The following is a 17206-nucleotide window of genomic DNA, read 5'->3' as shown; positions in this document are numbered from 1 at the left end:
CTTTGATAAACTGTGGCAGCCGCAGCAGCAACAGTATGAATTGTTACTGTCCAAGCATGTTAGTCACTCTTCCCCAGCAGCAGACTGCATGTGGGGTGACTGGGTGGGCCGGGGGTTCCAGGGACCATAGTGAAGAAGGGGCTTCACTTGGCCTGGCCCAGGTAAGAGCTATGTGGTACAGAAACCGTTTCCCATCTTGAGCCCTGGCTCAGGACACTGCATCACGCCTCGCTTCACCTCACCTCGCTACCTACCCTGGAGAGGAGCCAGAAGGGCTGCCCTCTATCCCCAGAGGGGAGGCAGGTGTGCGCCCTAGCGCTTCTTGGAGTCTCCTCACGGAGGCCCATTTTGCTGTCTCTCCTAAGGCAGCTCATCCTGTTCTGAGTATCCACCTTGGGACCTCATGGAGGAAGCAGCAATTGGGCTTCTGTGGTGGGACAGGTAGCAGAGTGTGTCCCTGAAACAGAGGCTCTCACGCATCCTGATAAGTCTGACCTGTCACCTTTTCCTCTGTAGCCTCAGCTGTTTCATCTGTGAGATGAGGAGTAGCACACAGCGAGCTCCCCCAGGAATTAAGATGGGAGCGGGCTCTGCTTGGTCATATGGTGGTCTCTGTGCTCCGTTTCTCTGTAGAGTCTGTCCAGGAGTTAGCTGGTATTTGTAGTTTCATTCAACAAGAGAGCAAAGTGAGGCTAAGAGAGGTAAAGTAACTCGGCCAAGGTGCTGCAGTGAGCTGGTGATGGAGCCAGGATCTGAACCAGACATGCGAGCACCAGAGTCTGTGGGCTACCCCCTTCCCAGGAGATGGAAACTCTAGGGTGTTCAGCTCCAGGGAGGGGACAGCGTGGAGCAGGGTGTACCCAGGGATGCCCAGGCAGTGAAATCCAGGAGTGGTTTGAAGGACCTTCCTCTCCCCATTCTGTTCTTTCTTCCCTTGCCCTTTTAGTCTCCTGGGTGTTGTAGCGTTCAAAGGCTCAGAGTCTGGGGAGTGGAGGCCAGACCTCTTAGGGTCTGGGTCACTGCCCCTCCTCAGCCTTTCGCAGGGATGGGAAGCCCTGGGATCTGAGGGACCCCTGAGACTTGATGGGCCACCTTCAATGGCCTTTCTGAGAGAGGAGGAAACATCCTAGTGGTGGTGGTGGTGGTGGTGGAGGCTGTCTGGATGGGGTGGGGTATGTGCAAGCATGAGGGATGAGTGATCTAGGGTGAGGTGTGGGTGTTTGTGTGTAAGGGGAGGGCAAGGCTGACTCGGTGAGGCTTTGAGCCACGGGCAGTGTGGGCTTCAAGCAGTCTGTTTTCTGAGGTGGGCGCTAGAGGGAGGGAGGAGCCAGGACTGTGTTATGGTTAAGAGTCTGGTCTTTAGAGCCAGATGGATCCGGCTTAGACTCCCAGCCCTGCTGTGTTCTCGCTGTTGTCACCTTGGGTAAGTTCCTTTACTTCTTGCCTTGTTTCCTTATATACAAAAATGGGGTAAAGGTTCATACCGCCAAGACTTTTTTCTGTTTCTTCTTCTTGGAAGATTGCAGGGGCCGGGCCGGCACCGCTCCTGCTCTTACCGGAGCACCGTCCTCGCTGCTGCGAGGATGAGGCAGCTTGCCGGTGTCCTGGAGAGGGGCCGGAGGGGGAATCCCGCCAGTCCACCCCAGCTCCACCCCGGCCGCCGTCTGTCATCCTTGACCCTGGAGGCGCAGCGGACGCCCTGGGTACTACCTTCAGAGGCCCCTCCTCGGGAGGAAGCGGGGTGCCCCGGGATCCCCGGCCTGCCGGGGAGCGGCAGCAGACCTGGGCAGCAGCCAGCGCGGCTCCGCGGCACCCTCGGCGGCGCCCCCGCCTCCCGGCTGGGCAGGTCCAGCCCCCGGCGGCCCTGCCCCCGCCCGGCGGGCCGCGGGGATTGGCTGGCGAGCGCGCCGCCCCCTCCACACCAGCCTCCCGGCGGCGGGGAGGGGAGCCAAGCCGGCAGCTGGCCGCCGCCTCCTCTGCAGTGCCTCCCTCCGTGTGCTCCGGCGGGGATAATGGGAGGCCCGCCGGCCGAGGCACCGCGGGAGGCCGGCCGAGGTAGAGCGGGCCGGGCGGGGCGGGACGGGCCAGCCGGACGCAGGAGGAGGGGCAGGGCCCTCCTGGGGCTCGGGGGTGGAAAAGGGAGAAATGAAAACAAAAACACAGGAAGGTGAATGAGCCCAGCCACCCGGAGTCTGGGCGGCAGCTGGAGGCAGGAAGATGGTCCCTGCGATCCTTTCTTCCCGCGGCCCGCTCCCCCCCACTCTCCCCCTCCCCCTGCGGTGGTGCTGGGGGCGTGCAGCAGGAGGACTTTGCTTCTTTCCCGGTGTCTGCCTGGCTCATCCGCCTCTCTGGCTTCTTTTGCAGGTGGAAATAAAGGCTGGTGAAGGAGCCGGGTCGTGGGGACAAGGGGCTGCTGTCAAGGTACCTTGTGTGTGTGTGTGCGCGCGCGCGCGTGCGCGTGTGCACGCCCGCGTGCGCGTGTGCACGTGTGTGTGTGTGTGTGTGTGTGTGTGTGTGGTGGGGGTGAAGTGTTTGACTGGATTGGATAAAAATAAAGGGTCTCCTCTGGTGATCCCTTAATCTCCCGCTGCGTGTGTAGCAGCAGCTGAGGGGGAGGGGTGGTGGGGGTGTGGGCGACCAATGAATTCTCAGGCCTGTGTGGGTTTTGTTTGGATTCTTTTTGCTTTCTCAGCTGGATGGTTTGGGTGCAGTTGGGATTGGGTTTGTTGAACTGTTTTGTTTTTTGTTGTGGTGTGTGTGTGTGGTGTGTGTGTGTGTGTGACATGCAACCTACTCCCCACCCTTGCCTCTGGAAATCTCTTGAGAATGTCCCTGGTACTGTTGGTTTGCATCCAACCTGCAGAAATCCCGGGGCGCGGTGTGGGGGGGGGATTGTGCTCCTGAGTCTGAAGCTGATAGGGTGTCATTAGTCATGCTGTCACCATGGAGATGGCTGGAGAGGAGAGGAGGTGGTGGGGGTGAGGATATTTTGGGTAGGGTGGGGGCTGATGCAACATCATGACTGGGAATCCGGCGGGCGGCTGTTGTTACTCTGTGTAGCTTGGTGTCTGGGGGACTGGAAAGAGAATGTTACCAGGTGCGTGGGAAGCAGAGAAGGAGGCACTGTGATCATCTTGAGGGCCGGGACTAGGGTATTTGGGGCAGTGCAGGCCAGAATCTGGTGGGGTATCAGCCATTACTAGGGAATATAGATGTTCCTCTCAGGTTGGCAAGGACCAAGATCAGTAGGATTCCTTGGGCTTTGCCCCTCTTTTCAGGGCTGGGGACCCGCCGAGTGTTTGGGATTACTCAGCAGTATCCTCTGCTGGCCCAGGGTGGAGAAAACTGAGCAGGAGGAAGCTTCATGTGGCTGCCGCTCCAGTCAAGAGCAGAGAAGCTGGGGAAGGAGTGTGGGGATTCTTGGGCAGGGGTATGCAGGGAGGGGGCCTGTTCCTGCCCCTGCCCCTGCCTCAGCCCTACTTTCCCCTTTGGCTCGTGGAGCCTGTGGAGAGCTGTGGGAATCAGGTTGCTTGGGTAGCAGGTGGGCAAGCTGCTGAAGTCCCCAGACACTCTTAGACTTTGGTCCCTGGAAATCCTCCCCCCTGCTTCCTGGGAAAGCTGTGGGAAGCTCTGTGGAGGTGCTGGAAGTGGCAGCCTGCCACCTCACTGCCTGGGTGGGGACACTGGCAGGGAGGGGCTCTGCTTCTCCACGTTGGATGGGGGCTCCTGGGTGAGGTGGCTGCTGGATGGATCAGGAGCCAGGGTGGTTCCCTGGCCTCCTCCCAAGGAACTTGAGGCAGGGAAGTGCTCGGAAGAGGGCATGAATTTTGTTTCTGAAGCCTATTCTGGGGGAAGAAGAAGAGCCAGGTGGCATTAGCTCCCCTGGGGAGCCGGGCATGCCTCGGTGAGGCTGGGAGTAGTGGGCGGACCCTGAGGCAAGCAGAGGGTGGTTGATACTGGCGGTGCTATGGGTGGGGGGGGAGAGAGCTGTGAGCTCACTCGCTCACTTCTCCAGAGCAGAACCCCCGTTCCACCTCCACTTCCTTCCCTGGCCTCCCACTGCTGACTGAGGGAGCTGTAATCACTGTGCGCTGAGGGCTGTGGGCATGGAGATCATGCAGTGCACCTGTTCTGCCCCCCACCCTGGGGAACACAGGACAAGGGGATGAGGACAGATGGGCTCAGGGAGGAGGCAGTTCCCCCCCTCCTCTGTGTCTCCGGCCTTGTCAGCCAGAGCTTCCCTCTCTGCTGGAGGAAGGACTGCTGGCAGGTTTGTTTACTCCCCGAAGCACCCCCCTCCTGCCTAGTGATGGCTTCTCTTCAGTTCTTTCCAAGTGTGTTCTCCATTTCTCCCTGCCTGCATTCTGCTGGCCCTGCAGTCCTGCTGGAAGCTCTCAGACTAATACCTCAACCTTTGGTGTTGTGAGCATGCGGCAGAGGCTACTGCAAAAAGCAGAGGAAGCCTTTCAACCATGTCTTCCACCCTCCCCCTTCTCAGAGTAGGGCCTGAGCTGGCTGCATTTTTGAAGTTCTGAGATTGTGTCTGTGCTTATTGTTATTGTTGTCTGTCTGAGAATCCTAGCCTCCCCTTGGCCTGGCTTGACATTGCCAACAAGCACTTAGATCTGACATCTCCCCCTCTCCCTCATTCCTGGTGCCACCTTTCCCTCACATGGAGTTTTCGTAGGTGGCTGATCGGGTGTGGTGTCCCACATACCCCGATGAGGCAGTTTTACCAGATCCTCTTCCCTCAGCAGGTCATGGTGTAGGAAGATGTGTCTGGTGCGTGAGCTCCTTCTGAGACCAGGCCAAGACTCTGGGACGTGGGACAAGGGGATGTCACATGTCACAGTCTGTGTTCCCACAGGATGGGTGCAAGATGGGTAAAACCTCATGGGTGAGCGGTATGCAGCAGGCAGTGAGAACACGCTCATCTGCTGTGTGCTGAGTCCTGCCAGAGTTTCAGGAATATCCATGATGTAGGGTTTGCGTAATGCCTAGCACAGGCACAGAGTCGAGCTTGATAAACGAGATTTGTCATTTTACTGGCTATTGTGTTATGTGTCTACCCATGATATCCCAAGGAACATGCCATAGCACACACTGTTGCCACCGCCTCCTCCTTGGCAGCCTGGACAGGAGTGAGTGCCCAGTGCCGAGAGCTCCAGGCCACCCCTGCTTTCGGGCTCCCACGCTGCTCCCACGCTCTGCCTCATGGGAATCCTTGACTGGCTGAGGATGTCTGGAAACTATTTTGGGACTGTGCCCGGGATCTCTGCCTTCTGTCTCTCCTTTGGACCACTGCAGAAATGCCCCTTTGTCGAGGATCTATGATCCACACACTGTGGGTGACTCCTACTACTTCTTGCTTGCCTGCTCTTCCTTCTCTCCAGCCCTTTGTGAGGGTCTAGCAGAAACTCCTTTCCTCTGAGGTAAGTTTACAAGCAGCAGTGAGCTTGGGGAGATAAGGACTCAGGTGAGTGTGTCCGGCTAGAGCAGGAAGGGAACCAAGCCACCCCCACCCCCAAGTGATAAAGACTGCAGTTAGAGTCCCAGAACCCGGCCCCACCTCCTTAGTGACCCCTTCCACTTTAGAATGTCCTGGGAGGGGAGAGGACAGTGTAGGGTAGATGTGTGAGTGAGCTGAAGGGAGAGTCTTCCCAAAGCCTGCCACAGTGCAGGGGCCACTGCCCCTCAGGGATCAGAGTGAGGACTCCAGTGGTCCTCTCGCTGGGTTTGCTGAGGAGGAACCTGGACTCCGGGCTCCCCCCAGCTACTAGAAATGGTCTTTGTGGTCCTGCGGAGTCCCTTCCCATACCCTGAGGCTGTAAGCAAAGGGTTTGGCTTGCTGGGGGTGGGGGCAGGGAGCATGGGAGGGGCTTTGATTTGGCTCCGCTTCTGGGTCTCCCAGCTCTCTTTCCCACCCTGACCTCTTGGGCTTTTGGCCTCATTTCCTCTCACACTGACACATCTGGGAGTCAGCTGAGCACTCCCCCTGTTTCCAGCATGTGTGCAGCTTCTGAGGTGGCTTCCTTGAGGGTTAGTTTCCAAAGCTTTGGGACAAATAGGGGTTAGGGGATGGCTCAGATGGCGAAAATATCTTGATTATCATATTATCCAGGACTGTGATCCTACTCCTCTTCTGTCCCTTTGTCTTTCAATATTTACAAGCATTTACCGAGTTCCAGGTACAGTGCTAGATCCTGAAAAAGAAAAGAAGTCATTATTTGCTCTTCACACTACCACTGGAAGCAAGAGACATTGCCTAAATTATCCAAAATCATAACTCGAGTGACAAGTTGTGTTTTTTGTGCAGCGAAGCCTTTTGAATTTCTTGTTTGGGGCTGTGAACTTGCACATGGCTGACCAGACCCTTCGCCCCCAGCTGTGCCTATATCCTAGCTCTTTCTGTTTGCTTTCATCACTGGCTCAGTGGACCTCAAGGGACTTTGCAGGAAGAATCCATATGCCAGACTTGTTTTAAGTAAGTCGGTGTTTCTGGAATCTCTTGCTTACAGATTAGGGTAGTGCGGTCAGGAATGAAATAGTTGGGAAGAAAGCTTAGTTTTGAAAGGAGAGTTGGTGTTGGTTCTAGATGTGTTGCGTTTGAGATGCAGGTAGAGCAGGCTGGAGATACTGTGCCTGGGTGTTCCTTCTTGAATCATGAATCGGCCTTCTGATCAGTGGGAATGTGTGGGTCCTGCTGCTTCCTGCCTCAGGGTTCCTGTGGAGACATGGGCTGAGAAGAGGAAGCGGGGAAGTACAGTTGTCTGGTTTCTTCTCTCTGTTCCCCACTCTGTTCCTATGCATTAGGCATGGGGATATTTCATGTTCCTGGACTTCAGTTTTCTTTTTAAAATGAAGGGGTTCCCCAAAGCTAGTTTTTCTCAAACTAAATGTGGCAAAGTGCCAGTTTTCTTTTCTTTTTTGTCTCTTGACTCCCAAAATGTTGCAGATAGAAACCTAGTCCTACTTTGTACCAGAGTTTGCAGCTTGCACCAGGCATGGCTCACCTTGGGAGTTCAGCACCATGCAGATTGGTCTGTGAGCCACTGATTGGGGCCTGGCCAGCGAACATGCTCTTGCTTGTCATGGCAGGTGCAAATAGCTGCGATGGCTTTAGAAGTTGTGGACTGGTGATAAACAGTTTATGGGCCATATCCTGAGCTGCATTACTTCTGAACTTTGCTTCTGGGAGAGCAGACAGTCTCTGTTTTGACCCCCTTCCTCTGCCCCTTTCTGGACTTCCCCTCTTTTCAGTACTGTCCATCTGGAGGACACTCGGAAGAGTAGGGACCTTACTATCCCAGAGATTCTTTCTGAGTACCTTGAAAGATATCCTTCTGTAGTAGATAAGGATGCCTCCTCTTTGCCCTTTCTTCTTTCTTCTCTGTGAGTCTCAGATTCTGATGGAGAGGTGTCAGAACCTGTGGAGGACCCTGAAGGGGCGGGAGTGTCAGTGCGTGTGGGCGTGTGTGTGTGTGTGTGTGTGTGTGAGAGAGAGAGAGAGAGAGAGAGTGTGTGTGTGTGTGTACCACATGCCTGAGAGGAAAAGAACAGTTAAGGAGAAGCCAGGTCTCCTGCAGATGCCAGAGCAGACTTGGGCCCTGCAAGACACCAAAGCTCCATTGCCTCAGGCAGGGCACCTTGACTTGAGCTTTTTCCATTTGGCAGCTCTCAGTCATCCAGAGGTGTAGCTCTTTTTGTCTGAGGGCTGATCATGAACTCTGTGCTGATTTCTGTAAGGATAGGCATCTCAATATTTTTGATGGCTAGAGTTTGTACATTGCCTTCCTTCTTGATCCCACCTTCCACCCTACACACTCTGCAAAGCTTATTGCTTATTGTTTTTTGTTTTTTTTTCTGTTGAGGCTCTCTGATCTTTTCATTTAGGTTGCTAAAGACTAGACGACAAACAAACAAAACAAAAAAACCCCAAGTTCCTACTATCCCGGCTGCCTCATCCTAGAGGAGAGTGGGCAGGGGCTCAGGTATAGGTAACACTGTCCTGCTGCAGAAATATTCCTTACGAGGCAAACATCCCAAGGTTGGCAAGATTAGGGTCTGAGCAAATCCTGGTTACCTCTGAAGCCTAGAACTCTGGTGCCCTGGGTGCTTAAGTAATTGGATTTCTCAACCCCGCCTCCAAGCATTTTTCACATGTAATCCTAACCTCATGGGCCTTGGGAAGGAAACAAAGACATTTGAAAGGGTTTGCAACTTGTCCCTGACACTGAGCTCCTAAACTCCCTGCCCTATTGACTGAGTTTTCCTGGTTTGCCTCTTCTGCATTATGCACCCACATCCCCCTGCCCCCTCAGTGTTCTCCTCCCCCAGAGTCTGCTCTTTTTAGCCTGTGGACCTTGGTTTTGGGCCCTGCTACATGGAGTGTACAGAAGGAGCTCTCTCTGCCCGTCCACCATCCTGTACCTTAGGAAGTTTCCATCCCTGATTTCTGCTGGCTGCTCTGCAGGAGGTGGAAGAACTAGGGAGACGAGTATCTATGGCAGAGGCAGGGACCCTAGAAAGGAGAGTCCCATCTGCATCCCAGGACAGACTCTGCTCCACCTTCTCCCTTGAGTGTGGGCCAAGGTCCAGGTCCCCTGTGCCAAATCATTCTTCTACTGGCTTGAACAAGTTCAGGCTGGGTGCAGGGAGCACCCTCTGACCACCAGGCTCTGCTGGACTCAGAGAAGGGAGGCTGCCTTCCTGAATGGGATCATTGTTGCCCTTCACCCTAAGCTCAGTGATGGTGGGGGGCACACAGAGATGGATTTTTCAGTGCAGTGGAGGAGGCGGTGCCCCAGAGATGTCCATTGTGTTTTTCCTGGTGCAACACATCCCTTTGACTTCTCCTGCTGTGTTCTCCATCCTGGAACGTCGTTCACGGCCTCAGCTCATCCCCACTCTGACCTCTGTGCTTTGCGCTCTGCCCTAAGTTCTAGACTGAGCAGAGAGGGCCTTTCAGGGAGCTGCTTTGTAGGGTATAGGCCCGGGACTCCTTTGTGTCAGTTATCTAGGAGCTTATAAGATGCTGTGGGGCTGCTGGGCCAAGATAGCCATCTGCTGGGGTCAGACCTGTGGGTTCCTCACTCACACATTTAGGTAGAGTGAATGCAAGATGAGAGCGGTATGGGGGTCCCAAAGGTGAGTGTTGGACACTCTGGGCAGGTGGTCTGTGTGGCTTCCCTTCCTCACTGACCCTGCCACTTGTCTCTGAGCCAGGTCCTATGTGATGGTTGAGCTATACAGTGACCTCTGCCCTATAGCCTTTCTTCTCACTGTTATTTTTTCCTCAGTTTCCTGTTTTCCAGCTGTGGGTTCCCAGTGGTGTCATTTGGACCCTGAGTAGTAGTTAGGGCTTAGTTCTGGGGTTGTGTGGTTGGAGTGGTACATGTCTTGGGGCTGTACTGGCAAGTGATCCAGAGTACTCTGAACACTTGGCTGGGAGCCAGAGCCCAGGGTTCTGTGTCCAACCCTTGGGAAGCTCCTCTCCCACCCTTCCAGAGGCTGCCTCCTTCGTGTGGGGGCATGGCTCCCCACTGGTTTCTGCATGAGGTCTGGGGGGAGTGGGGTGTGGAGGAGGACCTGGGAGGGTGCCAGGGCACTTCACCCCTAAATACTCGCTCCTACCCCCAGAGCCTCCACAAGGACAAGCAGGGACCATGCTTGAGCTTGCTAAGAGAGTGCCTGGTGGCCAGTCCCTCTGGTTCAGCTAGTTTACTGGTTCTCCATCCCACTGCATGCTAGAATCATCTGGGGAGCTTTGAAAAAAAGAAAATATCAGTGCCTGGGCCCCAGCCCCTAAGAGGCTGATGTAATTAGTCTGGAGTAGAGCCTGGGTGCCAGCATTTTTCAGGACTCCTCAGGTGATTCTGATGTGTGCTCAGGGTTTGAAAGCCAATGCCCTCATCCGGTTTGTCTTTCCTGTGTCTCCCACAGTGCCCCCAATTTTTTTCCCATTGATAATTTTAATAGTAATAAACAAAGAGTCTGGAAAAATTAAGGCAACGAGACATGTCAGGCAAAATACTGGATTGAATATTCTGTTCCATGAAACTGATCCATGAGTTCATATTTATTAAAACCAGAATTTAAGAATTTAAGAGGGAAACTGTCAGATCACAGAAACTGCATATTCTCCTCTCAGTTTTTAATTATTAAATTTTTTAAAAAATTGAAGTATAGGGATACCTGGGTGGCGCAGCGGTTTAGCACCTGCCTTTGGCCCAGGTCGCAATCCTGGAGACCCGGGATCGAATCCCACATCGGGCTCCCGGTGCATGGAGCCTGCTTCTCCCTCTGCCTGTGTCTCTGCCTCTCTCTCTCTCTCTCTCTGTGTGACTATCATAAATAAATAAAAATTAAAAATTTTTTGAAGTATAGCATACACACAAAAGGGTACATGCTGTATGCAGTTTGGTGAGTTTTCACAAAGTAAACACACCTGCATAACAATCACCTGGCTGGAGAAATTAGTCCTCTCACCCTATTCCCATCATCCAGGATTTCTGTGTCATTTGCACAAAGTCAGGTCAGGATATGCATAGTGCAGTATTGTGCCCTGGCTTCAGGCCTGGAGGGCTTCAGCTTGTCCTCCGCCAGGAGCAGCGCTCCGCACTTGTGTGAGTGATAACCGAGGATTTTTCACTGCTAGGACCCAGGGTGGCGGAAGCCCGCAAGCCCCTCCCCTGTGGAACTGCAGCTGGCTACCTGTAGTTCCATCACTCCCTCAGCCTTTAGGCTTGCCAGCCCTCAATCTTGGCTAAATCCAGAACTCTGTTACCATTTTTTTAGCTTTTTAGTCTCTTTTTGTATTTTACAGATAACACATGTTCTTTGGCAAAATTAGAAAGTAGAAATAGAAGGGGAAGAATTTTCCCATAATTTCACAACCCAGTTAACCACCGTTCACCCGTGTTCCTCCAGCCTCGACTCTGTGCACACAGGTGACCCTTGAACAACATGGGTTTGAACTGTGTGGGTCCACCGATACGTGCATTTTTTTTCCAATAAAAATTGAAAATTGGGCAGCCCGGGTGGTTCAGTGGTTTAGTGCCTGCCTGCAGCCTGAGGTGTGATCCTGGAGACCCAGGATCGAGTCCCATGTCGAGCTCCCTGCATGGAGCCTGCTTCTCCCTCTGCCTGTGTCTCTGCATCTCTTCCTCTCTGTGTCTCTCATGAATAAATAAATAAAATCTTTAAAAAAAAGTCATACAGAAAACACACTGACAATACCATACTGTCAATTTTCAATTTTTAAAAAATATTTTATTTATTTATTCATGAGAGACGCAGAGAGAGAGGGGGGCACTCGATCCCGGGTCTCCAGGATCACACCCTGGGCCGAAGGCAGGCACTAAACCACTGAGCCAGCCAGGCATCCCTCCATATGATTTTCTTAATAACATTTTATCAGATTTCTTATAAGAATACAGTAGATCATGCATATAACATATAAAATATGTGCTCATCAGCTGTTTAGGTTACCTGTAAGGCTTCCTGTCAACAGTAGGCTATTAGTCGTTCACTTTTTGGGGAGTCAGAAGCTATATGCAGATTTTCAACTCTGGCAGGGTCTGTGCCCCTAATGTCAGGTTGTTCTAGAATTAACTACTCATTTTCTGTTTATAAAAATAGAGTCATGCCACGTTATAGCCTGCTTTACCCTACCTATAACTAGCTGTAGTGTTGGTTATTGAGCACTTATCATGTGTGTGGTGCACTGGGGCAAAGTTTTCATATTTCTTGTGACAACTTCGAGACAGGTGGTGGTAGCCCCACCTTTCAGATAAGAAACCTGAGATTCAGGCCAGTAGCCTGGCCAAGGGCCCATGTTTCCTGAGGGGTGGAGCTGACTTCAGACCTGATCCACTTGTCAGTAAACTACTGCCTCTCTCCTAGGACTGTCCTTCCATGTTAAATTCATTTGGCAAATATTTAGTGAGCAGAAGCCATTGTTCTCTTTAGTGATTTTTTTTTTCCCTCCCTTTTCACTCTAATATGAATGTCTCTAGTGTTTTACCCGTAAGCATGGTATTGCTGATTGTTTGAGGTCTTTATGTCGTGTTCGGGAACTTGCCTCTTGTTCCATTTTATTAAGAAGTTTTTCCTTATTAGTAGTGGATGTTTCATTTTGTCACATCTATTTAACGTGGTTTGAAGGTGAAATATTTCTCCTTTGCCTGTTATTTGATAAGTTGTGCTAATGCATTTTTTAATACTGCACTATCTTTACATTCCTTAAATGTTCTATACTTGATAATGGGGTTTTTGTTTTTTTAGCATGCTGTTTGATTTATCAGTATGGGAGTTTTGCATTTATTTTTGTGAAAGAGATTGACCTATAATTTATCTTCTGTGACTGTTATAAAACATTTATTCTGTGTTTTCTGTGAAAGTAATCTGTTTTCAAATTTAATAGCATCATATGTATATATTGTTGCTCTTTAGTTTCCTAAGTAGCTGTGATTTTTTTTCACTTCTAACCTCATATAATAATTTCTTTTTTTAATGTAATTTAAAAGCACATAAGATTTGTCAGTTGTGCTTTCTGTTCCTTTTTTTTTTTTTTTTTTAAGTAGGCTTCATGCCCAACGTGAGGCTTGAACACACGACCCTGAGATCAAGAGTCATGTGCTCTACTGACCGAGCCAGCCTGGCATCCCAGCTTCCTGTTTTCTAAAGCATGAATTTTTGCTTTAGTATTTATTGTTTTCTTAGGTTTATTTGGTATGTGCTTTTTCTAGATTCTCCATTGGATCTGTAAGACAGTCTATTTCTTTTTCTACTTTTTTTTTAAAAATCACAGACACATTTAAAAATATGACATTTTCTCTGAGTTCTATTGAGGCCTCTTTTGCAGGTTTTGCTATTTCGTGTCTGCTAGTGCACTTGGGGAGATGCTGATGGCACACCCAATGTGAGAATACCAAGTCCTGATGCAGTGTGGCTCCCTTTCCTCCCAACCAGGGAAAATGACTGGATGTGGAACAATGGCAGGGCTAGAGAATGCCCTTGATTACTTTTAGGGGCTTTGTCTCTAAACCGCTGGGCTGGGCCTTCATAATAGCTTACCAGCTTAGCAGCCAGACCTGTGGAGGAAAAATTTTATTTTATTTTATTTTTTATTTTTTTATTTTATTTTATTTTTTTAGATTTTATTTATGAAAACATTTTTTTAAACTAAACAAAATCAGTTTGAATTTATTGCTTAGGACTAGAGCATATCCTAGGCCCATATAGAAGTTTCAGTAGTGTTTAGAAAAGTCTCTTGCATTAGCAGCAGAGGAATTGAAGCTAGAAGCTAAGGAGAGTAAAGTTGCAGGGGGCGGGGGGTGGGGGGAAGATAAAATTTTGACCCAGAGCTCATGACCTAGCTGAGCTGGCTTAGGCTGTAAATTCAGGTCTTGCTCTGTGTGTCTTTCATGCACTTCTGGAAGATAAGGCCCAGTTGGTGCCCTGAGGCTGTGAAGAGTGCTCTAGAATGGACAGGACATTAGGGTAGGAGAGAGAGATACATAGCATTAGGAAGAACAGTATGGGCATCTTTTGGGGATAGTCTCCAGTGTTCGACTGAGAATCCATGTCTTTATTCCCCCTAGAGCTCAGGGTGTAGGGCAATGATGATCCCAACTGGAAAGGCACAGTCTCCCCTCTTCAGGTTCAGCAGAGTCTGGTGTGGTGGGGAGCCCTTCGCACCTGAGCCTGAACTTGTTGAAACCAGCAGAGAAAGGGTTTGGCTCAGGGGTCACACTGGAGGGAGGAGGTGCAGCACATCAGGGGATAGATTTTCTTACCCTCTACTTTGACTCCATGGAGGGCAGTAAAGGCCAGGGACAGAGAAGGGGTGGATTTTGAGTTTAGCCTAGAAACCACTAGCAATATTATTTCTTTTTTTTCCCCAAATGGGAAATACAGTTTTGGACCTTAACAGTAATACATGCTCATTTGACAAACTCAAATAATATAAAAGGATATAAATTAGAAACTGAAAATTGCCATTTCTTCTCTATCCTGGTATAATCTCTATTACCAATCTATGCATATCTTTGTAGACTTTAAAGTGAGTACATGAACTTACTACTTTTCCTGCAGTAATGTGTTTGTACCATACCATATTTTTGGTGTTCTTTTATTTGCTCGTTAATATGTTGAGGGTATCTTTCCATGTCAGCACATCTATCTTAGCCTTTTAAAGGCTGTAGAGTCTTGCATTTTGTGTGTTTATTGTAATTAAATTGATTCCCATTGATGGACGTGTACAGTTCCAATTTTTTGTAATTATAAATGTTGTGGTCATTAAGATATTTGTACATATATTTTTTGGCTATTTGTTCAAGATATAATTTTTTATATATATATATTTTTTAAGACTTTATTTATCTATTCATAGAGATGCAGAGAGAGAGGCAGAGGCACAGGCAGAGGGAGAAGCAGGCTCCACGCAGAGAGCCCGACGTGGGACTCGATCCCGCGACTCCAGGATCATGCCCTGGGCCGCAGGCGGCGCTAAACCACTGCGCCACCGGGGCTGCCCAAGATATAATTTTGTATATGATTTGATAGGGATTGAATTATTCCCAGATATCTCTAGTCTATTTATTGAATATTTATAGTATTCCGAGTGGTTTATAATTATACTTTAAGCATTTTATAAATTCTCACGTATTTGTGGGCATTCTAGAGCCTCTCTTCAGTTCCACTGAATTATTTATCTGGTTCTTTGTCAATATTTTATGGTTTTAATTATAGCAGTTTTTATATAACAGTTGGATTAAAAAAAAAAAAAACTCATCCCCCCCCCCCCCGGTTTTTTACTTTTCTTTTGTATTGCCTTGTCCAAATAAGCTTATAAACAACTTGTCAAATTCTGTGAAAAATGTGATTTTTCAGTTGGAATCACATGGAATTTATAGATTATTTGGGGGAGAATGGAGAGCTTTACAATGAGTCTTCCTATCCAGGAAATAGGAAGTATATTTTTCCATCTATTCTAGTCTTTTTGTGTGTCCACCAGAGTTTTAAAGTTTTGGCTCTCACACATTTCTTATTAGGTCGGTCCTTCCTTCCTTCCTTCCTTCCTTCCTTCCTTCCTTCCTTCCTTCCTTCCTTCCTTAAGATTTTATTTATTTATTCATGAGAGACACAGAGAGAGAGGGGGGCACAGACACAGGCAGAGGGAGAGGGAAAAGCAAGCTCCATGCAGGGAGCCGGATGTGGGACTCGATCCTGGGTCTCCAGGATCAGGCTCTGGGCTGAAGGTGGAGCTAAACCGCTGAACCACCCGGGCTGCCCCTCATTAGGTTCATTTCTAGGATGTCATAGGTCTTGTTGTTACTGCAGTGAATGGGATCTTTTTCTCTTACACTTGCTTTATTTTTTAAACAAAATTATTTATTCATGAGAGACAGAGAGAGAGAGAGAGGCACAGACACAGGCACAGGGAGAAGCAGGCTCCATGCAGGAAAGCCCAATGTGGGACTCGATCCTGGGTCTCCAGGATCAGGCTCCTGGCTGAAAGCAGCACTAAACCACTGAGCCACCCTGGCTGCTCCTCTCTTAAACTTTCTTAAAGTTATATTTACTCAAGTAACCTTTACACCCAGTGTGGGGCTCGAACTCACAACCCCAAGATCAAGAGTCATGTACTCCTCTGAGCCAGCCAGGTGCCCCTGTGTTACTCTTTTTAATCTGTTACTGCAAGTATATTGGAAATACTCTGGGTTTTGTCATCTGCTCTGTGATGCGATCTCTCACACTCCCACTGCCTGGCCTCCAGAGGCCCCTCGGTCCTCATGCACAAAGTCTGTACTTCTATAGGAGTACTTTAGGGCCTGGTATGAGTTCTTGTGGTGAGGTGCTTGTTCCTCTTACTCAATTTCATTTCCCAGTAGCTGGCACAAAGCCTGGCCTGCAGTAAATCCTTTTAATAAATGCTATAGAATCAAATTGATGAGAGAGACAATGAGCTTCACCTCCTCAAAAATGTGACAACCTAGGCCGGTCTGAGGAGTGGAATCTAAAGCAGCCCTGGCTGTAAGCCTGGAGACTGTAAGCTGGATAACAGACGTGGGGCACCTGCCTCATCCCCCACAGCAAAAAGAAGGTCCTGGGTTGTTTTCCCACAGGCAGACATTAGGGAGGGGCCCTGTGAACCCACACTTTGTAATTACCCTGGGACTAACAGCCCACTTGTCATTAACTCTCATTAGTACTAACTAGTAGGGAGAGTTGCCTTCTCAGTTCCCAGATACCTGAAGGTCGCATAAAACACAAACTTACCTGCAACTGCTCTTTGGGGATGAAGATTTCATTGAGGCTGCAAGTATGGCTTACAAAGACCACTGGTGAAATTGGCTCCACTTCTGTGTGCCTGGTCTCCTTTCTTGAGGTAGCAGCTTTGTTCTTTGCCCTGCTATTCTCCAGAGTCTAAAACTCCCACAAGTGTCTTCTTAGAGCCTGTCAAGGCATTAATCCTTCCTGTTGGGTTTGCATTTTTATTTACTTATTTTTTAAGTAGGTTCCAGGCCTAGCATGGAGCCTAGCTTGAGGCCTGAACTCACAACCCTGAGATCAAGTGCAAGCCCCTCTGTCCTGCTCCCCTTCCACTCAACCCATAACTGTAGCTCCCTGGTCTCTGCTGCCCCAAGAGCTAGGATGGAGATTGGAGCTGTCTGTCTGCCTAGGAAGGCTGTGTCTACTGAGAGCCATGAATCCGGAACATCCCCCTGCCCTGGGAGATTTGGGAATCTCTGCTGTTGTAAAGCAGGGGCCAGATTCCTGCCTCCCTAAAAAGAAGGTAGGGGGAGGGATCACTTGGCTTGTGTGTGAAAAAGAAATGCCAGTTAAAGGTGGGCTGTGAGCCACTTCGCAATCACCATAAGAGTTGTGTTGAGCATCTGGTTCAGGGTGTCACTCTGGTTGTGTTTGCAGCAGCAGCACTGAACAGTGCTGGGTTAACTGGTGATCTCCGCTCCTTCCCTTTCACATTCAGGTGGCATAGCAGACAGGAGCACTTTCTCTGGCTCCTCTGCTAGCTTAAGTCCCCTGGGAAACAGTGGAACCGAGGGATACCCAAGAGGTTGAGGAGGGAGGGGAAACCTTGTTCTGTTCCCTACCCCATCCGAGCCTTACTCCCTTTCCCACTGCCTGCCTGGGGCAAGGGAGCAACCCCAGGGCTGAAGGAGGTCACTGTCAGCCCTGC

General features: G+C 49.9%; 1 protein-coding gene across 3 annotated transcripts in view; it reads left to right on the top strand.

The window, feature by feature from the left end:
• Positions 1-17206, top strand: part of TET3 (tet methylcytosine dioxygenase 3) — a 106811-nt gene that overhangs the window by 13895 nt on the left and 75710 nt on the right. For 2 of the 3 annotated variants that reach the window (XM_038561732.1, XM_038561734.1), the window contains exon 2: positions 2365-2421. In XM_038561732.1, the coding sequence (XP_038417660.1) occupies positions 2365-2421 (57 nt within the window). Of the gene's footprint in view, positions 1-1938; positions 2056-2364; positions 2422-17206 lie in introns of those variants that run through there. The other variant, XM_038561733.1, reaches the window with a different exon arrangement.

The sequence above is a fragment of the Canis lupus genome, chromosome 17 (assembly GCF_011100685.1).
Source record: "Canis lupus familiaris isolate Mischka breed German Shepherd chromosome 17, alternate assembly UU_Cfam_GSD_1.0, whole genome shotgun sequence".
Taxonomy (NCBI): domain Eukaryota; kingdom Metazoa; phylum Chordata; class Mammalia; order Carnivora; family Canidae; genus Canis; species Canis lupus.
Note: the sequence above shows the minus strand (reverse complement) of the source record. Positions and strands in the feature narration are given on the sequence as shown.